General features: G+C 31.5%; 1 protein-coding gene across 10 annotated transcripts in view; it reads left to right on the top strand.

Annotated features, from left to right (window-relative positions):
- LOC148616576 (dynein axonemal heavy chain 5-like) overlaps nucleotides 1–26474 on the top strand; it is a 98116-nt gene that overhangs the window by 34999 nt on the left and 36643 nt on the right. For 8 of the 10 annotated variants that reach the window (XM_088583781.1, XM_088583778.1, XM_088583779.1 and 5 more), the window contains 24 exons: nucleotides 5262–5396; nucleotides 6431–6521; nucleotides 10754–10914; nucleotides 11640–11847; nucleotides 12251–12591; nucleotides 12866–12979; nucleotides 13431–13538; nucleotides 13944–14253; nucleotides 14687–14823; nucleotides 15804–16211; nucleotides 16593–16799; nucleotides 17195–17512; nucleotides 17846–17993; nucleotides 18322–18582; nucleotides 18913–19322; nucleotides 19773–19974; nucleotides 20395–20630; nucleotides 21324–21542; nucleotides 21797–22098; nucleotides 22591–22831; nucleotides 23123–23322; nucleotides 24696–24849; nucleotides 25548–25711; nucleotides 26123–26330. In XM_088583781.1, the coding sequence (XP_088439907.1) occupies nucleotides 5262–5396; nucleotides 6431–6521; nucleotides 10754–10914; nucleotides 11640–11847; nucleotides 12251–12591; nucleotides 12866–12979; nucleotides 13431–13538; nucleotides 13944–14253; nucleotides 14687–14823; nucleotides 15804–16211; nucleotides 16593–16799; nucleotides 17195–17512; nucleotides 17846–17993; nucleotides 18322–18582; nucleotides 18913–19322; nucleotides 19773–19974; nucleotides 20395–20630; nucleotides 21324–21542; nucleotides 21797–22098; nucleotides 22591–22831; nucleotides 23123–23322; nucleotides 24696–24849; nucleotides 25548–25711; nucleotides 26123–26330 (5283 nt within the window). Of the gene's footprint in view, nucleotides 1–2235; nucleotides 2456–5261; nucleotides 5397–6430; nucleotides 6522–6554; nucleotides 9962–10753; nucleotides 10915–11639; nucleotides 11848–12250; nucleotides 12592–12865; nucleotides 12980–13430; nucleotides 13539–13943; nucleotides 14254–14686; nucleotides 14824–15803; nucleotides 16212–16592; nucleotides 16800–17194; nucleotides 17513–17845; nucleotides 17994–18321; nucleotides 18583–18912; nucleotides 19323–19772; nucleotides 19975–20394; nucleotides 20631–21323; nucleotides 21543–21796; nucleotides 22099–22590; nucleotides 22832–23122; nucleotides 23323–24695; nucleotides 24850–25547; nucleotides 25712–26122; nucleotides 26331–26474 lie in introns of those variants that run through there. The other 2 variants (XM_088583785.1, XM_088583788.1) reach the window with 2 other exon arrangements.

Below are 26474 nucleotides of genomic sequence, written 5' to 3'. Positions count from 1 at the left end.
AGCAACTTAACTCAGAGAAGCACATCCAAATATTTATAAGCATAAAACAATGAAGAGGCAAATTAAAATGTTCATATGAAACATACAACAAAGAATGAGCAAAATCGTAATAAAAGCATGATTCCTGCAGAACAAAATTAAAAACAACAGCAGAAGACAGTATCAGGCTGAGGTCAGCGGGCACAATTGTGAAGGTTCATAGATCATATATAACAATCAGTGAAGCTTCGAGATGGTGGGGCTGCATCTCCAAAGTCCAAGTCTTTTAAATCTCCGAAGTGATTTTGTCTTTATGTACAAGTTAATTCTCAATTATATGTGTACATGTTTAATCAGTACTTCGATAGTAACTATTCAATCATACACATATACAGTCATTAGATTTGTTTTAAAAAAAAATCATATCTCATTTTCGAACTTATTATTTTTTTTTAATAGTCCCTAAATTGTATGTGTACTAAAATATGAAACAAATTTATATGTATTATCAGTATTTTTTTAAAGGAATTTTTATTAAGACTAATCATAACTTGAAAAAGTATTCAGATATTTTAAATTAGTGGCTTAAAAAAGAAAAAAAAGCCTATAAAAATTGATTTTATAATTATTTTGCCTTAATCATTCTAACAACACCACATTTGTTTAGTGTTTTGTTTTTATAACATAAAAATATAAAAATTCCCATTCTGCCTTAGTACTTTTTTATCTATTTTTAACTTATTCACAGCTAAGGCGAAATGGGAACACACCCTCTGAAGGTGTAATTTCATGACTTGTTTCTTCAGAACTTATAAATGGACACCTGATAATCCATACTTCTCTGCAATATACTGCTATAGTACTTTTGAATAATTCAAGGGTAGGTAACTCTGTCAAAAACATATATTTTCTAGGATACTGATAAAATTCAACATGCTGAAATTTGCATTATATTTGTTATTGGTATTATTATATTAATAATAATAATAATAATAATAATAATAATAATAATAATAATAACAATAATGATAATAATAATAGATGCCAAAAGATGCCATGTCAGAGATAAGTACACACCTACATATATATAGCCACTTAAAAGTTAAATTGATTCTATATATAAAAAAAAAGAAATAAATAAGAAGGTAATATATAATTTTAAGCTTAATTTTATATCTAGAAAGTTGACCAACATACAGGGGTGTTCTGTCAGTGATCATGTTTTATTGAATGAACAATTAATGTTGTTGTTGTAGTTAATTAAATAAATATTTATGCACTCTTTGTACCTGTAATATATTATAGGGAGATAATATCAAGTGTTAATTATCCTGATTAAAAGATTAATTTTGAATAAGGAATTCAAATAATAAATCTAAGTAAGAAATTTAAATAATAAGTTTGAAATGTGCAAATGGCATGTAATTAAGATAAATATCTCAATTGAACTGAAAATTATTTTAAAATCAATTTTGAACCTTGACATTTATTAAATCCATTCGATAAACTATTTTTATTGATTTGCCAGATTGTGGGTTAAAATTGTCATTATTTATAACAGAATTAGCTCCCTTTGGTTAATCTTGTTTGAGATCAAAACTTGTAAATGGATATAAGAATTTTAGAATGAGTACCAGATTTAATTTGCATTACTTGCTTAATCATTTTTGCATAATTTGTCATATAAAGTGAACATAGAAAAGAAGAGGGGGAAAAGAAAGGGGAGTGTAATGACTGAATATTAAAAACTTTAAGTTTTGCTATGATATATATTGTGAAATAATTACATAATATAAGTTTTAAGGAAAATTTAAACCTAATCTACTTAAAAAAAGCATTTAAGATCTTTTTTAAACTAAGAAAATATATCTTTCAATTGACACGTACCTTACTTTTTCTTTTTAATAACATTTAAACTTCTGATTAATCGAGTGAATCGTAATCAATAAGCATGGTATTGTGTTTACATAAGAAAAGTGAAAATACTTAAAACAACAATTTCTCTCAAAATTATTGATCCGTCAGAACAGGTTATATCAAAAGAGAGAGTTTTGAAATTAATACATGGAATAGTGTTATCTATAGTCAATCTTCCGTTAGAATTGAATAAGCTTTTAGTCAAACACAACTCAATATATGTTCATAGATACCAAAATCATTTTGTTTGATCACTTAAGTGACGTGAAACTTTCTCGACAATAGCCAATGTGTATTCAGCTTTTCGACTGATAGAAAAGTTAAGTTTGAATTACCTATCATTTTCTGAGAGGAGTTTTGCTGTCGGTGTTTTAACATCGATTAAAAAATTCTTGGCAACAATTAATTTTGTTTGGATTTTTATTGTTGTTTATAGCTAGTACCTATTGATGTGTTGAAAAATAGTTTACTATGATTGAGTGTATTGGATTTTTCCGCTAGTGTTATTGTCTTAACCATGACTATGGCAGGAACTAAAGCTAATCGTGAGCATCAACTTGTAAGTAATGTCGTATGAAATATTGAAATTTAAAATATTTTAAAAAGGCTTTTCAGGCCTTGGAATTTTTTGTTGACAATGTGTTATATTTTGATACATTGTAATTTTTGTCTGATATTATTTTCTTAGAATGTACATACGTGTACTTGTATGAGGTTTGGATGGTTGTTTGAGCCAGGTTAGGTCACTGGGACAAAATGTGATGTTGAATTTAGTGTTGCTGGAAAAGTTTCCATTTAGTTTTAAAAAATCTGTGATTAAATAATTGAAAATAAGGATAGAAAATTACTCTTTCACAATCTAAGCAATTGTCACAAAGTAGAATCTACAGAAGTGTTAAGAAGAGGAAGGAGAAATCTTGTAGCTTAATGTTTGTAACTTTGTTTGTGATACAAATTCAAAAAAATATTCAACAATGATCCCACACTAATTTGCCATGATATGGCCCTAGTTGTCAAAATAGTATACAAAAACAAATCAAGTATATTTGTAGTATGTCAACCATCTTGAACAATAGTAATTTTTGGTATCATCCAATGAAACATATTTTATTTTCATTTGGAACTCGAGTCATATTAAGTGTTAAATTTTACTGTTATGCAACTATTCAAAAAGATTGAAGATTGTATCTTTGATGTCTGTTTAAAAATACATATGTACTCTGAAAGTTCTTTAATTCGTGGATACTGTCTAATTTTCATGGATTTGGGAAGAAACATAAGTTCATGGATCCTTGAATTCATGGTTTTCACTATACACATCAGTGGAAATTTCCTTTCTGTTTTTCCTTTTTACTAAATATCGTGAGTAAGCTTACCCACGAAAACCACAAAATTGGTATGCCACAAACAATGGTACTTTCACAATATAAGAAAGCTTTATGGTTAAAAAAAATATGTGAGAATGCAATGTAACTTCTGCCAAGAAAAAAACAGAACTTACATAAAGGTTTGTGTTTATACGTGTAAGAGACCTTTTGATGATCTTTGAAAATATTTACTTTAAGATATAGGTTATACCCAGGTGTATTTTCTTGCGTTTCACCATATCCACTCTTTTTTCCAATATATATATATGCATAAACTGGTAATCTATGGTAATCTTTCTTGGTAGCATCCATCTATAAAAAAATTATCAAATATTTACAATTCACAAGTTTCCAACTTACAATTAGATGCATTTATCTATACTGTCACTATGGTTATTACATGGATTTCAATAAAATTAAACAATCTAGATTAATACGACTGGCTAAATTATGCAAAGATCAAACAATCCAGTTCTATGTTATTTAAATAATCCTTCCTGGTGATTGATTAAAAACATTGAAACCTATGGATTTTGCGGTAGATTTCATCAGATAAAAGAATATGGAACTATTTTTTGTCTCTGTTGCTTGTAGATATTATATAGGAGGCTGTTTTGATTAAATATTTGCTTTTTCATTAAGATGATACTATGAAAATAAAAAAAAATGTTTTCTTTTGTTGTCTTGTATGAAAATTCATTTAGTATGTTAAACCATAATCAATCAATTGACCAAATATGTAGCAATGATGTATTACAATTCTAAGTTTCAATTTTATGGCTATTAAGGAGGTAGACCTAGGGTAAGGGAAATAACTCTTGAAATCGGCCATATGTTTGTATTATATTGAATTTCACCAAAGCCTATAAAGCTTTCACTTGAAACATAATGGAATCAGTCAAAGTTACTTTGATGCTTACATTATATTGATGTAAAATGCTCAATACAAACGTTCCATTAATTTGTAAGAGTTGTGTCCCTTCCCTAGGTAATTGTTCCAGTGATTTGTAAGAGTTGTGTCCCTTACCCTAGGTCTACCTCCAGAAGGTAGTGAATATCTCTAATGAATGTTGTACCCTGACCCATCACTATAAAAAACTTTATAAAATACATGAAGTTTTAGAATATTTTTAGCTTCCATGGTAACTCCAATCAAAGTCTGTAATATATAATACCATAAACAATGAAGAAATTTCACAGAATTTAGTAATTCTGTGAGTTTTGTGGTACTAAGGCCCTATGGAACTTTGTAGACCCAGATTTCATAATATGGACCAATAAGATTTTTCCTCTTCCCCCACCCCTTTCCACAGCATGGTAATGCCCAGGCAGTTGGAAATTTGTGTGTTGTCAACCATGTGCTGTTTGCAAGTCCAACTGTCAGAAGATATTTGTTTAACAAGACATTAAAAAAGTATTTTTCGTCCTAGTTTGCTGAAATAGAATTTTAAAAACAATTTATTTATTAACCACTTGCAGAAAATTTTAGAAGTTTCACATGATGATGAATTAAATATTTTATATTAAGATACATGTACTTAGTATTCTCATGTAATTCTGACCAGGGGGCCTCCAACTGACTTAATATATAGCATAAGGCTAACAGGACACATATATTCAGGGCTGAAAGACCTATTTGTTTAAGCTTTCATGCTGTTTTAGCTGAGACAATTTTTTGAAATTGTTTTTATTTATTTGCCATGGAATTTGGGAAAGATATTGGTGTGCTATTTGGTTAGTAGCAAATTGATGAAAACTCTAAAACCATTATCCTCAAGTGGATTTTGCCCAAGCTTAGTTCTTAGGAATAGAATATCTTGAACAGTATTGATCATCAAGGTCAAAGGTTTAGGTCAAAATTTTTCAGGACAAGGGGATTCCAATATTGTAGCTTCAGGTGCTGGTTGCCTTGGAAACATTTACATAACAACCATGAAGTTTTGTTGACCAGCATGAGTAATCTGATAATTGAATTAAGATGATTATTTTCTTTTCCAGCAAAAGCTCAAAGAAGAAAGAGAATCTAAGAGAGCCCGCTTAGATGAGCGTCACTACTATATCCTCACAACAGTGGCTGATGGCCTTGGCCTTGAAGTGTCAGATGTGGAAGATGCCATTCTGGAGGGAAGTCAGGTAGGTCATTATATTAACCATAGAAGTGTTGACACTATACTTCCATGTTGTGACTTACATACTAGTTTTTTTGTTTGAAAAGGGGGTATCTTATGTTAAAAGCAAAAAAAGGGAAGAATGATGTTTAAATCCTATTACAAGTATTCATTTGAATAAGTAGTTCCCCAATTCTGCTGACAAAGACACTAAGTTCAAATATTTTATGTGCATTTTTTGATTCCCTTTATTATTATTTTGGTGAAATTTAAGTTTCATTAAGCAACCAAAAAGTGCTTTTATTAGAATATCAAGAAATATTTAAAAAGATGGATGTTTGAATGATAATTATTATTGAAATGTGACTGTTCTATCAAGACTTTTCACTAAAGAACTATACAAACTTATATCTTGTAAACAATTACAAGAATTAGGTAACAGCTTAATTCTACATGGAGTAATAAGAATTAGAATTATAAGCTGAAGACTTACTGCCTATTTATAATATAATTTTTAAACCATAGGTGTATTTGGTTCAGTATACTGCTCAGGTCTTTCTTTGTTTGCAGATATGTGTACTTCGTAATAGTTGAATAAGTGGAATGATCTTCATGCCCTATTCCTAACTTTTCTATGGAACTGATTTTACTTGGAGAATTTTCAAACAGACGAAGAAAAAAACTGACAATAGTTAAAATCATATTGTGTTTCTTTTAATTAGCAGAAATATTTTACAGCAGTATGCTTACAGGGTTTAAAAGTTTTTTTACCCCTACTCTGTTCTGTCTGTCCATCCGTCTACTTCCTGTTTACTGACTTTCAGGTGATGCTAAATGGAAATTTTCATAACAAAATTTCTCAGTTTCTATTTCAGGAAATGTTTAGATATTTGGTATATAGCTTTGCATCCCTTTTCTAGGTTCGACTGAAATGAGTGGGAGTACTCATACATGTAGCTCCACATAACATGCAACATCTTGTTTTTCTTGTTTCTCTATCCATTGGTTTGTCTATCTGTTAACTATTATATCTCATGTTTTTTTTGTTGTCTCTTGTAGATTGACATGATGGACCAGTTCCTTAATGGAACTAAGGATTATGGACAACTTTTATTCTATTACCAGGAACCAGAAGTTGAAAAAGAACCATGTAGGTACCCCAATCATTTGATTGGTTTTGGGTGATCTGCTGAATTTTTGGATTTTTAATGAAACCTGTTCAATTTTATTCATATAATACATATTGTGATTGTTATGCAAGTTTTGTTGAAAGATTACCAAAAGCAATAAATTCAAAATGCCATAACACCAAGATGACAATAACCATGAACCACCAATATTCAGACAGATTTTCTGACACTGTTGAAAGGGAATTCCACCTTTTTGAAATTCAAACTTTACCCTTCCATTTCTTTCATTATTTTTTTTACCATATGTGTACTTCTAATTTCACCAATTGCTGCCTCTTTTGGCTAAGTAAAATCATTATTTTCAAACATTTTTATACCCCTACCTAATAAGTGGATGGTATAATCCTTGGAGTCGCCTTGTTTTTTCATCATTCAGTCTGTTTGTTTATCATTTTGTCCATCCAAATTTCATCACAACACGATCTCTACTTTTGGAGGGATTGATTTAAAACTTGGTATGTGGCTGAATGTAGTTTGGTCTAAGTTGTCAGCAATTTTGGTTGTTGTCAGGTATTTCAATATTCTGGTTCAGAAGGTTTGTCTTTCTTAATGGTAAAAGTTTCCATAAATATCATTGACAAAAACATTGTGATATTGTTTATGAATAAAAATAGTAGAAAATAAATAATAAGGAAGTCTCTTCTTAAAAATTTATTGACAAAAATCTATATATGTATGGTATTGTGAAATCGGAAGCATTCAGAGGTCAGCTTCATTACTTTATCCATTTTCAGGTGCACAAAATATGAATTAAAATTATTTATAAATCTGACAGTAGCTTTTGTGCCTATTTTAAAAAGTTTTTGACATAGATATTTCTCACTGTACCAAGAGGGCATTTAATTTCTACTAGGAGTGAATTAATCATTTTTGAAAGAAGTATTAAAGTTTCAAGTGAACACCTCTCTCATGTTAGAAATTCAAAGGTTTAAATTTTTACACACATAGTTACACTGTTGTGGATGTAAACAAAATTTGACACTTATGAAAATGAAAAATGGGGGAGGGTTTCTAAGTAATATCTATAATTTGGTTGTAAGTGTGTGTTTGCTATAGATAACATTTGAATAGAAACTCATTTAGAAATATGTATAGTTCATGTTAATGTGCTTGTTAAACCTATCTGTATCTAGCCATACTTATGATTATATTTTGGATACTAGACAGCAACAGAGTTATCATATACAGTGAAACCTGTGTAAACTGAACCCTGAAAAAAATTTGAAAACCTGTCCAAACCAGGGACTTTTTCAAGTTCTTTACATCAATTTAAATGTATTTTTATCCTTTGTAAACCAAGCACCTGTCTAAACCAAACCAATTTCAAAGTTTAAGTTCTTCTCCATCTAAAAATTGGGCAAAATATATATAAGGTGTGGCACATGAAGAAAAAAAAAGCATACTTAATTGGATTAACCAATTAATTATACCTGACAATCACTAGAAATAACCATCAGAGTGTTTGTAAAATTTGCCTTTCTAAGATACTGATAGGTCAAATTTAGGTTGAAATGCATTATGGAAAAATGGCGGGAAAATTTTCCTGCACTTCTATCCCTATATGAGCAGTCAAAAAATATCTACATCACTGATGCTGCAGGGTAAACTTAAATAGCTTTTTGGTAGTTTTTGGATGTACTGAATATATTTTAGGCAAAAATGACTAAATTGGGGAAAATGATGTACCAACAATTGCCTGATTCTTACACAGAATGGTACTTCAAAGGGGTTTGGTTTATACAGGTTTCATTGTATTTTCATAGTAAAAAATACTGTTAATATAACTTGTGGTATGCAAGTAACATGCTGAGAGTACAAGAGCGAGAGAAATCTCAGACACCTGGTGGTTTTAGATTCTTTTTCTCTCACTTTTGAAATTAATTATGTAATCAGTATGCATATTTAGAATGCCCTATTTGCCAAAATTCTCTTGTATATAAAAAAAAAAAATGTCATATAAAGTTTAGTCATACATCACAAACATCAAGATAAAAAATTTCACATGGCTAAAAAGATAAATATGTTTGTCTCACAAATGAGAAAAGTCAGAACCTCAAAACAAATAGGTACTAGACGTTATAAAATCAATTTAAAACAGTCATTTACTTCAACCATATTTTTTAATAAGAAAAATAATTGTGGATGTTTCTTATTATTTGAAGCTTTCACATTTTTACCTTAATATAACAACAAAGTACATATTTGACCGTAATATTTTGGGATTGAACCAACTGCTTGAATTTGTAAGAATTTTGTTCCCTGTGATAAAAGTTACACATAAGCTAGATTTTTGGCCAAATGTTACAAGTTGGGGTTTCTTATGTGGTTTATAACTTTTAACTGTTTACAAAGAAACAGTTATTTGCATAATAATTCACCATAACATAATTTCTAATAATTTGTTCCACCAGAGAACACAATATCTAACAATTTGTTCAACCAGAAAAAAAAAAAAAAAAAAAAACATTTCTTGTGAAATTATGTTCTGAAGAATGACTTTGAATTGCCACAACAGTATCAGTAACAACAAAACATGGTGATCATAACATTTATAAATGTTTGTATAACAATTTCAATGTCTACTGATTACATGTACATATATTTGTTTTAATACATTTAATGATTGTATGTACATGTATTTGTTTTTCATATTACACAAAGTTCTCAACTTTATTCCGTTTTTTAATTTTCCCCTTGACAATTTTTATTTATATATTGATAAGCCCTCGTCATAAAGTTGACATGATAGATCTTGTTGAGTTGAATACTGTAGAAGCAGGTTACTTAACGAAAGTGATAAATGGATCATAGACCTTGATTTTATGTCAACAAAGTATCGTATGTTTATTGAATTTTTGTTTAAAATTTTTGCTGATCATTGATTTTGAGACTATGAAATGGTTTGGAGATTTTCTTTTATTTATGTCTTCTGAAGAGTCAGGTTAACAGGATCTATTTGAGAAGTAGGGACAGAGTTCTCACAAGGACCAATTTATCTCTTTGTAAACATATTCACCAAGGGCTTCCATTGTCCATTTACTAGATTTTCAATTGATTTTTAATTTATATTTTTTTTCCATTGTCATTGGAAAAAAAGGTCTACACAGGAAAATTTTCAACTTCTAATTGAAATGTTCTGTAAAACACCTGAAAAACATGTTTTTCATATTTATAGGACCAACACGAAAAATGTATTATTGTGATTATTGTATGAATTTTGAAAAAAATGGAAGTTATTAAATTTGATTTTATACATGTATATGGAAAGAATTTGTTATTTTATGGGGAACAAATGCACAAAAAATATACGTTAAAAAATGTTTTAAAGTATGAAACCGTATGTTTTTGATTTTGTTATTTTTAGCCCAAAGAGCTCATTTTGATACAGGACAAAAATTTTGTATGTTGTCTTTGTTACCCGTACAATCACACTCACATGTATGAGCTTTTTCACAAACCAGCGATCGAAACTTAACTCAAATTTCATAACCTTTTGTTTTTGAGTGTTTGAATAATTAACCTCCACAGAATGGAAGGTTAGTTAAATGTGTTTGATATGGTTTTAATGGTGTAGTTTTCAATTAATTCTGAGTGAAGTGAAATGAAATGTATAATAAAATAAATAAATGTAACATATATAGATATGTTTTATATTATTAACTCAAAAATTATTTTCAATGAGTAAGGAGTATGGCAATAAAGAGCATTTCAAGCCTAAAAACCAAAAAAAAGTTTTTTAACCATTTCTAAAACTAGAAAGTATGTAACTAACGAAGAAAAATCGTAAGATGTGACATTATGATGTCCCATTTTTCAAAAGATATTTTGATAACTTTCAGTTTTCAATAACTAAGTTACATACATATAAAACATTTTGCACATTCAAGAAGTGCCAAATTACTTTCAAAGTATATTCATTGCTCCTGTAAAATTCTTCAAAACATTATAATAATTTCTTTCTTTAAATTACAATTCTTGATCATATTGGCTGTTTATCCAAGAATTCTAAACAATGGTGAAATAATGGGCAAGATACTATGGGTATTACAGACCCAACCCTAAATTATTTTATATATGCAGTATATTTAATTGTGTTGAAAAAAATGAAAAGATTCAATGAAAGAAGTTATAATCAATGAAAAATGTGCAGGAATTTTTTCTACTATTATTATTTAATTTGTATCTGTTACAGTGGAGCATATCCGAGTTGGCCCACCACAACCAAAAATTACAAGGTCAACTAAGCGTAAGGTGTTTGTCACCAATGGAAGGGATACACCTCTCCGAGGTATCTGCCTGGTATTTACTAAGATTGATCCAGAGACACCAATCACTGAACTGAATATCTCTAAGGTAACTAGTACTTGTTATACTGTAAATATGTATGAAGTTCAGAACTACTCTATAAATTTGTACTTGTTGTCATTGGTATAGATGACTGTAAATTTAGGAACTTTTCTAATACTGTAAACGTATTAATTTTTGCGGATTCTGTAAAGGGGACGTATTTGCGGATATCAGTTTTTGCAGTTCAATTAATGATAAGTGTTGTATAGTGTTAAAAGGGAGTTTTGCTGGTATTATTTTTTGTGCTGTTCAGTTCACCAGAAAAATAGAGAAAATTTGTATACCACAAAAATCAATACTTTTACAGTACATCTCTCCCTGTTGTTATTTTTATTTATCAGGATTTTTTTACTTAATGTCACTTATGAAAAAGTAAAAATATTAGTACTTTAAGAAAAATACCATCAACCAGAAAGTATTCATGGCAGATGAAGATGAAACTGTCATGAATATTTATCTTCAATATTTCATACAACTTGATAAATGTTCACTTGGTAAATAACAATTAAATTAGATTCTGATAGATTGGAAAATGATATGCTAAAAAAGGGGATGCAAAAATATCCTGGCTTACAGAACTACACTACCAGCACCACAAAGCTGAAACAAATAAATAAGAATTCTATTATTGATAGAAAAAAAAAGAGTACCCATAATTATGACTTATACCCAATATCTTGTAATATGCTGCACCAGTAACACATTTCAATCATTGCCTTTCCATATTCTAGGAGATAAACTTCACCAAGTTGGATACCAGTAGCCAAGGAAAGAATGGCAGTGGACTTCTCCATGCTGTGGAGAGTCTGTTATCCAGTATATTTATCCCTGCCCTTAAGAGCCTTGACGGGGGATGGGGTAAACTTGACAGCCCCTCGGGAGTACAGATCAGAACAGATTTCCTTAATACTCTGGACTCATTTGTCTCTGTTCTTGTTGGTAGGTTGATTAACAACTTTGATCAGTGATTGTTTGTAGAAGAAGCAGCATGAGAGAAACAACCATTTAGGAAAATTTATTGAAATTTGGCTTCAATTTGTGCGAGTTTCATGTAAATTTTTTGAGGTGTGACTGATCTGATGATTTTTTGAAAGTTTTTGGGTAGAAATAGAAGAGTTACACTTACTGTCAGTGCAGAATGTTACAATTGTAAAACATGCCATTTCTGTGTGTATTAATAATATTTGATGGATTTAATGGTATTAAGGAAAAAGAAAGATTCTTGAAACTGTATATTATAAAGAGTAAAAAGAAAAGCAACGTCTTATTTCTCATGTTTTCACAAAATATGTAAAATTAAAAATTAATGGAATAATGCAAAAAATTTGAATTTCTATAACAGGAGCCCAAGAAAGCTTGGAAGAGAAGGTCACCTTGAAACCATGTGAAACATACGACCTGTCAAAGATCAATACCCCAGCTGATTACAATGCAGTAGCTAACAGTACTGAGGCTCTAGAGGGAATTGAGCAGTGTATGATGGTATGGCTTAAACAGCTTGAGCAGGTGCTGGCTGAGAGTGAGCAGATGAGAAAGGAAGCTGATGATATTGGACCCCGTGCTGAGCTGGACCATTGGAAGAAAAGGATGTCTAAGTTTAACTACTTACTGGACCAGATTAAAGGGTCCGATGTAAAGGCTGTTCTCGGGGTACTTCATGCAGCAAAATCTAAACTTGTTGCTGTAAGTAGAACCAGTATAGATATACCACCATATTTAGACTTAAATTTCATCTCTATTGTTTCATTTGAATGCCTCTTTTTTCATGTAGCAGGTAGTGTGCATTAAACATAATTGCATGATTTAATATTTTATTAACGAAGTCAGTTTAAAGCACTAAATTTACTCTACATTGGTCCAAATTGCCATGATTAAACTCTTTGTTGATTTTATTGGTTATTTTTTTGTCCAGACTAGAGTAATTATTAATGTCTTATCGTCCAATTTCTATTCATAGAAATGGCAGGAGTTGGACAGACGTGTAACAGATCTAGCTAATGAGGCTCGTGACAATGTCAAGTTCTTGTATACCCTTGAGAAGTTCTGTGACCCCCTTTACAACAGTGACCCTGTAAGTATTACACTAAACCCAACCCTCCTTCCTCCTGCCTTTATCTTGTAATGATTTGTAGAAAAAATTGTTTCTGAAGATTTTTTCTAAATTAGGAATCAGCTGGTAGCATAACAGAAGTACATGTATATATAGATTGTTATGTGGATTTTGTAAAAAGAATTAAAAAGAAAATCATAAACACATTCTACAATTTGCTGTCAGAGTCAAAGGTCACTATCACTAGAAACTTTAACTCAATTAGCAACCTTCTTTCTACTAAGAAAAAATAGGAATGTAAACATAGGTAAAGGTTATGCATGCACTTTTTAAGCTATAAATTGGTAGAATGTATCTAAACTTTATGAAGTTCAATCTTTCTACTGCTGTCAATTTCCATTTAAACATTTACTGGTACATCATAGTACAATAAAATAAAAAAATGAAGTGTAATAAATGATTTCATTTTTAGGTTGGTATGTTGGAAGCCATTCCTGGGTTGATCAATGCCATCAGAATGATTCATTCGATCTCACGCTACTACAATACTTCTGAAAGGATGACTTCTCTTTTTGTCAAGGTAAATAATGTCTTATAGAATATTGATTCTCATAATTTCAGAGGAACTTTGATCATAGCGTTTGATAAGAAGCTAATTATATTTTTAAGAAATACCTTTCAAATGCAACAATAAAAAAGATAAAATTATGTTCTTGCATTGTTTTTATTTACTAGATATGCAAATATAGAAACAGAATTATAAGAAACAAAACTCACATGTTTCAGCATTTTCACGAAAAAATAAGTGTAATACTTCTCAATATCCTATATTGCAAAAATAAAATGCTTTTTCTCAATTGATAGTTCAGTGATCCACATCATGCATGATAGATTTATCATAAATTTGGTTTGGAATTTGAATTCCCAATCCAAATATAAAGGGTAATTACATTGCTAGTTGATTGTTTGCTTCTTTCTATTCCAGATCACTAACCAGATGATTACAGCCTGCAAATCCTACATTTCTTGTGGAGGATATGAAACTGTCTGGACCCAAAAACAAGAAGATGTAGTCAGAAAACTCAATGACTGTATCAAACTCAATGAAGAATACCAGCGGTGCTTCCATAAGACCAAGGAAAAGTTGGAGAAAATGCCCAATGAGAGACCTTTCGAGTTTTCTGAGATGTACATTTTTGGAAAGTTTGACACCTTCACTAGAAGATTGAAGAAGATTATTGAAATGTTTGAGACTATTTCTATCTACTCACATCTGTCAGAATCTAAAATTGAAGGTACAGTCTTTACATTCATTGTGTGGTATTGTTTCATATTTATTCAGTAGCATTTATTCTTTATTATACTGTAAATATGTTTATTTATTTTCATTTTCCCGGTTGCTAATTTTTCATGAATTCTGTCAAATTAGCATATTTACTTGTGTTGACTTTCATGGTATTGAAAATTACTGTTTTATCAAAGTGCAATAATTAAATTTCATAGGGACCTTTTTCAAGCTTATATGTCTACCTTCAAAGCAGTGAAAACTAGAGATTTTGTAATTTGGGTTTGAAGAAAAGCAAACAGTCAGTTGATAAAGCACATAAAAATTGCATGTTATTTGAAGAAACGAGCAATTGTCTTTGAATATTTTAATTAAAACTTTATTGTTTTCATACACTTGAAAATAACTTCATTTCATTCTGTGTGTCTGTCTTACTTCTACAGAGATTGACAAGATGGCAAACAGGTTTAGCGTTATCGTTACTGGTATGAAGAAGAAAAATTATGACTTCCTTGACCAAAGGAAACAGGAGTTTGATGCCGACTTTGATGAGTTCAAAAGGATGGTGGCTGAGTTACATGTAAGTGTCCAAAAATATTTGAATATGATGATACATGATAAGTGTGACAATCATGTAGGAATGCCAAATACGAGGCTTTACTTTTACAGTCCTTGAACCGTTCAGCGCAACGATTTGACGGATCGGTGACCATTGACTAATTGATCGCTGATGGATCGATGACGATGACCGATCTGAATGCCTTTTTGTTATGTTAAATGACGTAAGATCTGTTTTAAATAAAAGAAATGTAAAATAAAAATATAAATTGATGTTTAAATCTATTAAATTATGTAAATATTTGTGTAAAATTGACAAAGAAAATAACAAAAGCCGTAAAATACATTGACCGCTCTGTGGTCAGGTGAGGCGATCACCAGTTAGATGGACTGGTTTGACAGATCCATGACTGACAGGAAACTGATCAGTGATCGATGACCGATCACAATGTTTGTTGCACGGATCGGTTCATGTACTGTAGATTGAAGCTCTATAAAGTTTATGGTAATTAGTGCTGACCAGTTTAAAAACAAATTTCATTTACTTTGCTTTATTTGATTTTCTCCTATTTTCTTTTGGAATATTACACTTTTATAGGATAAACCTGTATAATTTATAGTATATACCTGTATCATTTATAGGATAAACCTGCATAATTTATAGGATAAACCTGCATAATTTATAGGATAAACCTGTATCATTTATAGGATAAACCTGTATCATTTATAGGATAAACCTGCATAATTTATAGGATAAACCTGCATAATTTATAGGATAAAGCTGTATAGTTTAGAAATTTGGGCACCATATTCTGTTTGATAATGCTTTACTTGTATTTAGTTTCCTTTTACCTCTTGAACGTGTCTTTTGTTCTACTATTTGTTATTCATTATTTTGAAATTGCAATTTTGTTAACATTAGAAAAAGAACATGTCTTTCAGGTAGTCATTACATACATATATGTTCCATTTTATGTTGTTATGTATTTTTTTGTTTTGTAGTCCAATCTCCAGGGATTCATGGATGGTAAATTTGAGAGAATCACAAGTACGGCAAGAGCAATTGTACTGCTGAGAAAGTTTGAAAATCTTGATCTCCCGAATCTTGGAATTTCTGAAAAATTTCATCGCATTCTCAGCCATTATGGAAGAGACATTGAAATGGTGTCTAAAATCTACCAGAAAAACAAAAATGATCCTCCAGTTGCCAGAGATTTGCCGCCAATTGCTGGCAAAATCTCCTGGGCACGTCAATTGTTCAGACGTATTCAGGAGCCAATGGAAATATTCCAACAGCAACCCAGACTGTTAGAAGGATCTGATGCTAAGAAAATTATTAAGAACTACAACAAGTTAGCCAAATGTTTACTGGAGTTTGAAGTACTTTACCACAGAGGATGGCTTAGACAAGTAAGTAGCTCATCATACTTGCCCCCTTTTTTGATTGCTGCTCTGATTGAGAAAATTTTAGCAAAGGAAGACATCTGTTAACCTAAATAACTTTGTTCATGCTGTTTTTATGGTTAAACTATAAATTTATTCAAATTTGCTACTTTTGAGAAAGAGCATGAAATGTTGGTCAGCTTAAGGCTTAAAGTCCTATATATTGAATGGAAAAATTTAATCAAAAAGTATAACTTAACATCATTTATGTTGAGAATATCTTTAAATTTACTGGTTAAGTTTTAGAATCGTATACTGTATGCCTATAGTGGATTTATTTAGCTGAAGAGCTAATGTTTTGTAACATGAGGACTTTGTCGTTTACCTTTTCTTTACTTTGTGTTTCAGATTGAGGCTGCTCGTTCTGGACTTCAGTCGTCACTATTGGTCAGACACCCTGAGTCAAATGAACTTTATGTAAACTTTGACCCCCAGATCTTGACTATGATCAGGGAAACTGAATGTATGGCTAGACTGGGTCTAGAAATTCCAACACTAGCAAAGACAATGAGAGCCAAGCAAGCTGAGTACAAGGACCATTACAATGCTCTTCAGGTGAGGAGGTCAATTATTGTCAGATATTTAGTCACTATCCCAAGTTAGAGATGTATCAATCTTGAATGTAGTGTCCATACTTGCTATAAGTATTTCTTTCACATTACTATGTACTTGTTCAGGTTTTGAACTCTATGATCATATCAAGCTGCACCCACAAAACATTTTGCTTTGCAGTAAAACAAGCTTATACTAAACTATATATTGGGTGTTGGTAGTTTTTCAGCGATATTTTATGAGTGAAATTTTATTTTTCTTTGAGATAAAAGTAAGGGCTTTCCTTTTAAAAAGTTTTGGGTATTCTGTTCAGGCACTTCAAGTATATATTATACAACCATTTTTGTTTAAATTTTTGTATATTTTTTTTTTTATCATAGAATGTTTTTTTTTTTCAGATGCTTCTACAAGAAACCAGTAGAGTAAAGGCCAAGATTCCAACTGCCTTTGAAGCTTTGATGGGTCCACATATTAGCAAGGTAGACTCTGCCCTAGACCCTGGACTTAACAAACTCAGCTGGACTTCACTTAATATTCAGGAATACATAGATAGAGTCTACAAGACTTTGGCTGATCTAGAGCTGTTAATGGATAGAGCCCACGATGTGAATGAGTTCCGTATTGAGTCAGTGTTAAAGGAAATGGCATCAACCACCTTGTGCCAGCTTCCTGAGGATGAGCCGTGGACCGTGGAACAGTTCCTGGAAACTACTCAGGTTAGAGAATAAATTATTGGGAAATAATCTAAATCTGTTTAATGTTTTTTTCTTTATGGCTATATTGCTATATATGATGCTTTAAAGTCCTAAATAGACCTGTCGATAGAAAATACATTTTGAAAGCATTTTATATCAACTTCCATGCAGCATTACTCCATCTAAACTGAAACAAGAATATGTTTTTTTTTATTGTCAACCAAGTTTTCAATTTTCACTAGTTTTACTTTAATTTTAAAAGATTTTTTTCCAAACCATATTAAATTCTAATAGAAATTGAATTAGTTTAAGTATTACATATTACAAAAACATATTGTGATTTTATACTTGTAGATGCTGTGTGCCAAAGGAGCTGCAGCCCTCCAGACTAAATCTATGGTAGTTGAGGAGGCCTCTAATGAGTTGATCAACATGCTGTGTACCATGGAGGTTGAGGAAGAAGAGGAAGACAAGGATAGAGAGGATGAGGATGAAGGTATTGGTAAGGGGAAATAATTTGAAATATGATTTAGAAGGATTCTGATATAAGAATTTTCATTTTTTTTGTTTTCGGTTTCAGATTAGTACATATCAGTTTTGTTGTAACAACGTGTAAGGAGAATGGTTTGTTACTAAATAAAAAATATGTTGTGCTATTTTGTATGTTCTCTTAAATTATATGTGCATAGGTGGTGTATTTAATCTCAAGACTGAAGAGTCATGTTCTATATTTTTGGGAGCATATTTGTCTATTAAGAGTATCAAGGCATTGAAAAAAAAATTTTCATGAAGTTTTCATATTTCAAAGTCTACCATATTTACTATTTCAGATCACGACAGAAGCCGAGAGGGTAGCCCCACTGGATCTGGTGTAGCTAGGTCCAACAGCAGGAAGTCACGTCCTATCTCCTCTAAAGCTCATGCTGCTGCAAAGAAGAAGAGAGAAATGAGAGAAAATCTTGAGGAGGCTGCTGCTGACTTACTGGCCCACTTTGAACACCGTAACCAGGATGCTTTAATGAAAGTTACAAGAAACACCTTGGAAGCACTGAAGAAGAGAATCTCTTCCAGCTCAATGTTACACTATATGGGTAGGTTTATCAGCTTAGTGTTACACTGTATTGGTAGGTTTATCGGCTCAATGTTACACTATATGGATAGATTTATTGGCTCAATGTTACACTATATGGGTAGGTTTATCAACATGCAAGTCTGTATATTTATGAACTGATTGTACAAGTAAATGATGTTATATTTCCTGTAAACCATTCCTGCTATGATCTTATATGAAAAAAAATCATTGTATATTTCAGTAAGTAATTTCTTAGGCTAAACTTTAAAAAGAATAGTTCTTAAATAATGTTACATTAGTGTCTTATTGTGCACATTTTCCTCATTAATGAAACTTATTTGTTCTGTAGATGCTGGTAGCTATGGTGATAAGAAAGACAAGAAAGAAACACGACCATTCTTTAAGGCTTATGCTGTGTTGACTATTCCAAATGTCAATATGTCACCAGCCTTGGACGAGGTCCAACAAACTGTCAACAAGGCTGCCCAGATGGTCATCAGTGTCAGCAAGGGAGTCAGTAAATGGCACAAGGGACTGCAGCCCCAGGACACAATGATGTCTAACATGGAACGAAGGCCCAGCATTGGTAGTGTTGGTCCAGCTGATGACCAAGAACATGGTAAAAAGGATGACGAGAATGCTGTGAAGACCTACACTATCCATAAACAGCCAAAGAACTACTACAAGGCTGTATCAGATAACAAAGAAGTCTCCAAACTTCAATCACAACTGTCAACAGCTATCAACTCCACCAAAAAGGTATGGAGGCCTCGTATATTGAAAATTTTTTGTGTGCAGATTTTAGTAAAGTTATTAATTTTTATTCTAATTACTAACCTAAGTTAAACCAAAGCAGAAAATTGAGGAAAAATACCACTTTGAAAACAAAAAATTTAAAGTATATGTTATTCAACAATGGAAAAATAAACAATAAGTTACAAGCTGCAAGTTCTTAAGTTTTTATACTGTAAATATTAAAAATTTGGTAGGCTGTTGCTTTTGCTGAAAAAACATTTTGTAGTTTATTAAGTTTTGCAGTCATACATCTGTGATTTAATATTCCTGACTAAACAATAAAATTTGTGTGTGTGGGGGTTATTTTCGTGGACATTTCTTGATGGCAAAGGTAGTCAAAATTACTCCCATGTGAAAATTTTTGCATTTACAATACGTTACTATCTAAGTTGACTTTTTCTTCTATAATTACAGGAGGTAACAACTGCTCTGGAGAACTTCAATGATTTCCATTCTGTCTGGGAGGTAGATAGAGATGAAGACTTAGAGAACTTTAATAAAGAGAACCCAAAACTGTCTGAGTATGAGGCTAAGATAAAACATTACGAGGAATTAGAGGTCCAGATTAATGGACTACCAGAGTACTATGATGTTGGACCTATTGGCCTATATACAGGTATTGAACTTATTTATTTCAAAATTTCAGATTTAAAGTAGAGAATATTTTTAATGATTTTTCCATTGTAACTTTAATCTTTTACAATGATTATCTAAATGTTAATCTATAATCAATTATGGTATGTATGTTTAGATACTAAATACAATTATGGATTACATCCCAGAGTTCTCAAGTATGAAATGGAAAAAAACCTATGTCAAATTATTCTTTAGTGGATCCAGGGGGTTCAGGGAGTTTGAACCACCTCTTATGTTGTTGGAACATTTTGATTATTTTGTGCAATGTTTGCAAAAACAAGCAAAATGTAGCCTGGAATCAATTATGGTTTTATGTTCAAGCTAGCAAGGAAGCTTAGGGCAACACTACAAGAATTGAGAAATCTGCACTAAAACCCATTTTATTACTGTTCTATTGTAGAGAAACTGAAGCTTGGACTGACCATTGAAACCAAAGCATGGAGAATCCATTATGGTAAGGCCTGCAACCAAAAATACAGCTCTGATATGGAGGAAATGTTTGAGTTCATTGAGGACCTCAACAAGAAGTTGTCACGACCTCTAAAGGACCTTGATGATATTAGATATGCCATGGGTTCATTGAAGGACATCAGAGAGAATGAAATTAGGATTGATATGGGAATAACTCCAATTGAGGTGAGGGCTCTATATGGATTTTAGTGTTTCTTGTGAAGTTTCTATTCCCATCTGTTTTTGTAGGAGCAATTTTTTTATTGATACTTTTTCAATGCGAAAGCTATACAAAGGAAAATTATTGAAGAAATGAATTTTTATAAGGGAAATTAAAATTACACAATCCTTCTTGTCCTTTAAATATATGGGAATATAGAAATTATACCCTCAATCAAAGTGGCAGGCATACTGTAAACAGGGAAATTTTGGCACTGTCTTTTTTTAAGATTTCTGTGATCAATGTAGTTTTGTGCAGTTTTAAATTTGCGATTTTTCCCTGAATCATACTATAATGGTCCTCGAAAAGAATAGTCAAGACAGTTTTGCCATGAAAATAGCAAAAATAAAAATTGCCACAAAAATTTCACAATTTACTGTATTGGAATCTTCTTGTCTACTATTTTGTCTGTCAGTCTTAATTTCATTGCAATTATATGGCCTCTCAATAGATGGATTTATTTCATAATTTTGGTATGTGGTTTTAAATAGATGGAGCATACTTTGTAAGCAAATTTAGTTGCTGCCTAATATCAACTTCTGTAAATGGGGATATACCTACCATGTCTTTTTGTGCAGCTTCGTGTTTTTGTATGTTATGTTCACTTTGAGTTTCTAGTGAGTGAGTGATCCTTACCTTTGCTTCTTATTTTTTTCCAGGAATCCTATGCAATGTTGAACAAACATGAGCTACCCGTGAATAAAGAAGAGATGGAACGATGTGATACACTGAGGTACTCCTGGGAGAAACTGCAGTCACAGGCAGCTGAAGTGCAGACGACACTTCTGGAAATACAACCCACATTTAAATCTGAACTCATTGAAAATGTCAAAACTTTCATTGATGATTGTGATGACTACTACTCTAACTATGACACTGTAAGTGGATTTTAATGTGGAATGCAAAAGTCTTGGGAAATTTTCAATATGAGCTATGTACAATATCAAATATCTTAAATCAATAGCCGAGCCTTTCAGGCAAAAAATCCTCATAGTCCTCATTGAAACATTGCAGAAATTTAAGTTTAGACATGTTTTACTGTATAGTGCATTAACTTTTGATATACTAGGTTTTTTTGGGGTTTTTTTTGCATAGTACACATAAATTAAGATATATTATGTTTATCTATTAGGCTGGACCAATGGTACCAGGAGTTGCCCCAAGAGAGGCCTCTGACAGACTGGTCATCTTCCAGAACAATTTTGACATGCTGTACAAGAAGTATGTCACATACACTGGAGGAGAAGAACTATTTGGTCTCCCTGTTACTGAGTATCCTAAACTACTCAATATCAGAAAGGAGTTAAACTTGCTTCAGAAATTGTATGGACTTTACAACAATGTGTTGGAGACAGTTCATGGATATTATGATATTCTCTGGGTGGATGTCAACATTGAAAAGATCAACAATGAACTGATTGAGTTCCAAAACAAGTAAGGCTTTTGATGTTACATGTTTCAGATTTTGTTCTAATTCCCTTTTTTATTGGTTCTATTTTTTTTCCAACACAGTCGGTATAGTTTCGCTTTTTACCCTTTAACCTTAAAGATGCTCTTCCTTGGAAACGCAAGTCACCTGATATTTCTGTTTCCAGATTGTCCAAATACTGATAACTTAGTGGGGATCGAAAAAGGAAATTGAAATTGTGTGCCATGCATTATTTCCTGATGAAAATTATAAGCAAAAAAAACAAAATTTTACTGTGTCAGCTATCTTTTTTAACGGTAGTACTTGTTTTTAAATCTGTTTAGTTCCTATGATTACAAATGGCAAAAAAAGAATATTTCAAACTACCTTTAAAAAATGAACCTATGTTCTGTTATTATCATGTACAAATAATTATTTTGCTGTGTAAATTATTCAGTAAAATGTCAGTATAAAATCTTTATTTACAATTTCTTCATATGGATGTTTTAATCTATTAGGTGTAGAAAACTACCTAAAGCCCTGAAGGATTGGCCAGCTTTTGATGATCTAAAGAACACGATTGATGACTTCAACAATATGGTCCCTCTGCTCGAGCTTATGACCAACAAGGCAATGAAACCAAGACATTGGGCAAGAATGGCTGAGGTCACAGGTCATGTCTTTGATGTGGAAAGTGAAACCTTTCAGTTGAGGAACATTCTTGAAGCTCCACTCTTGCAGTTTAAGGAAGATATTGAGGTATTGAAATTGCATTTCTTGCAATCCACTTATTTATTTAGTTTTCAATGTTCATAAGTTAATACTCTTGTCCCTTTGGATTGAGGCAATAGTAAGATTCAGATAAGTTTCGAATCAAGGCACCCAGCAGATGACACAAAAGTGCAATGATAGATTAAATAATGAATATATTTGTCATTACCAAAAAAAAAGAGATTGATGTACATTTAAAAAAAAATACAAATGAATAAATGTAAAAGTTTTAGTCTTACATTCAATGATTAAAATTTTTCTGTGTTTGTATTCATGTAGGATATCTGTATATCTGCTGTGAAAGAAAAGGATATTGAAGCCAAATTGAAACAGGTCATTGCTGACTGGAACAACCAGGAATTCCGATTTGGTAACTTCAAGAACCGTGGAGAACTCCTTCTCCGTGGTGACACAACTCAGGAGATCCTTACCAACATGGAAGACTCACTTATGGTATTGAGTTCTCTAATGAGTAACAGGTGAGTTTACTAGTCTCATTTTGAAAGCCTGTGATGCAAAACAGGCAAGTCCATTATTTTGCTAATCACTTACCCAAAGAAATTGCTCTGTTTTCAGATTTTGCTAAATGATTTGAAGAAATAGACTTTAAGATGTAAGGATAAAACTAGTATTTTGAATAGAAAATATAAAATAGCACTTATTTGACAGTTTCAAAGTTTAGACGGTGATCAGTTATCCTTGTCTTAACATTTTTTCAGTTAAAATTATTTCTATGTAGGCTTGTGTGAAGTAATGTTAAAATAAATTATGCCACTGGGTTACTTTATACAAAAATCAATGATTTAAATAAAAAAAATGTGGCAAGTTCTAATGTATTTAATTTTTATATTACAAAACACAGTTATGCAGTTGAATATAGGGACCTTAGCAGAATTAGTGTTGCTCGAAGGTAGAAGTTGTATTATGTTGTACAACTCCCCAAAACCTGTAAAGTTTTTGTTTTTAAACAATAAAAGACATCTATGGTGCAGAAAAAATAGAAGTGATGCAATCACGAAACAATTGCCTATCATGTGACATTTTTTTATAAACTTCACTTTGACCTGCAAGTATGTGATCATGCGATAACTTTTTCTGAATCTTACCTTTGACCTCATAGAATGTGTATTAATGTAAATCATCACTTATAGGCATGTATCAGTCAATTTGTACACACTTGTCAATGTATTGGCACATTGTTTGTAAAACCACTCTACTGAATGTAAAAAAAATAAGTATCATGTTCACTTTTTACAGTGAGTATTATGGTTAACTTCAGGGAACAGAGTGTTAAATGACTATCACTTGATGAACTTTTTTAGGTAGTTAACTTGACAATGGATAAAAAATTTAAACTTCCTATCAAATAAAGATTTAAATATCTACGAAATGTTGAAATATCATTTTTTAATTATCCAGGTAAGTTCCTAAGGCTGTTTATCATGTGAAGGTCATTCAATCAAAGGAAAACCAACTCAATTCCCTGAAGCTAACTACAGTATTTGCTGTAACTATGTCAGTCTTACTGAGTTCAAATTATTTGAGTTTTTATTTCATGTACTAGTGTTGGGTTAATCATCAATAAATACATTCCATGGTGCTGCATCCCTTTTTTTAACTCATTTAATCTATAATTCTCCATTAATTTCTCATGCTTGTTACAAACATTGTCAGTAAAGACAAAATAGCTTTATAAAAAATTATTTGAGATAAAGGATTGTAAATATTATTTTATTTTGATTTTGTAGGTATTTTGCTAGTATCATTCCTCACATATTATTCATTTAGCCATATTTACCTGTTGCTGTATATTCATAAAACCCTACTTAATGATTGATTTTCTCTGTTCCAGATACAATGTACCATTTAAGAAACAGATCCAGACATGGGTACAAAACTTGACCAACTCCTCAGAAATCATTGAGAACTGGATGACAGTACAGAACCTCTGGGTCTATCTAGAGGCTGTCTTTGTCGGTGGTGACATTGCCAAACAGTTGCCTAAGGTTGGTAAAAGATGTAGTATTGTAATTTCTTCATGCATAGAAAAAATCATTGTGGAATCAGTTAAAATTGAAATTATTAACTATAGTGAAATCTGTCAAAACCAATCCCTAAATAAATCAAACACCTGCCTAGACATCTTTTTAAATCCTTTTATGTGAATGTTATTGTGTTTTTGAACCTCTTTAAACAGAACACCTGTCTAAACAGAGGAAAACCTCTAGTCATAAAGGTGTGTGTTTTAGACAGGTTCCCACAGGTTTCACAATACATGTATTTATTTCCCACATAATTTTGGAGATCGCAGTCTTTCCAAAGGTTCATTTTTTTTTCAGGACATTTGGTCCTGTGATGACATACTATTTTCAGGACCGAACCAAGTTTTACTGGCCAAAAATTATTTGAAACATCTCTGTCCATTTTGACCTGAATCAAGAATGACTAATATCAGAAATTTTTCTGTTCTGGCATTCCAGATTTTTTTACTGGTCCTGTCACATTTTTTACTGGTGATATCCGACAGTCCGACAAATCTTCGGAAATACTGAGATCACAACATAAATACAACTTGTTGTCTATTGAATAAGAATGTGGGTATTTTCAAAATTATGACAAGTTTGTTAAGGTGTATACATACGTGTAAATTATATTTTTAAAGCGACGAAATGGATGATATATTTTTGTAACACTCTACTTACAGGAAGCCAAAAGGTTCAGCAATATAGATAAATCATGGATCAAGATAATGACAAGAGCCCACGAGACCCCAAATGTTGTACAATGCTGTGTTGGTGACGAGACTTTGATGCAATTATTGCCACATTTACTGGAACAATTAGAGTTGTGTCAGAAATCTCTTACTGGGTAAGGATCTGCAAAACTTCTTCTTTAGCTCTCAAACAAAATTTTATCAAAATTTTAGGTAGGTGACACAGAAACATATACAAATACTGTTCAATGGCCAAAGTAATATAGATGAAAATTGTAAGATAACTATAGAATTCGGATGGATAGATTGGTGTTTTGGAAAGGAGTCAATAACAACAGTTTAGTCCAGACAAACTGGTCTATTGCGTGAAATACAGGGAAAATTGGTTAAACATCTGGATAAAAAAATATACATATATTATTTTTATAATACTTTGAACATACTTTTGTTTTTGAATATTAATATCTAATATAAGTCAAATTTGTGATCGTTTGTTGGTATTGAATTCAAAGATTTCCTTACAACATTTACATTTTAATGGAAGTTTTACATTTTGTCTGATCTAGATACCTTGAGAAGAAGAGATTGCTCTTTCCAAGATTTTTCTTCGTATCTGACCCTGCCCTGCTTGAGATCTTGGGTCAGGCCAGTGACCCCCACACCATCCAGGCTCACTTGTTGTCTGTGTTTGACAACATTAAGACTGTCAAATTCCATGAGAAACATTACGATTTGATCCTTTCTATTCATTCTTCAGAAGGAGAAACTATTGATGTAAGTAAAACTTCAGTGTCTAAGGTAGATGCTATTAACAAGAAAAACCATAACTTTCAAGAGGAGAAACTATTGACACAAATAAACTTAGTTGACAAAATATGGACCCTATATATTATTCATAGTTGAAGCTGTATTTAAGCA

This window comes from Perna viridis, chromosome 5 (assembly GCF_037379345.1).
Source record: "Perna viridis isolate PV_CMFRI_1.1 ecotype Kerala chromosome 5, ASM3737934v1, whole genome shotgun sequence".
In the NCBI taxonomy this organism is placed as follows: Eukaryota; Metazoa; Mollusca; class Bivalvia; order Mytilida; family Mytilidae; genus Perna; species Perna viridis.
The sequence above is the reverse complement of the archived record's forward strand: the minus strand, read 5'-3'. Positions and strand labels throughout refer to the sequence as shown.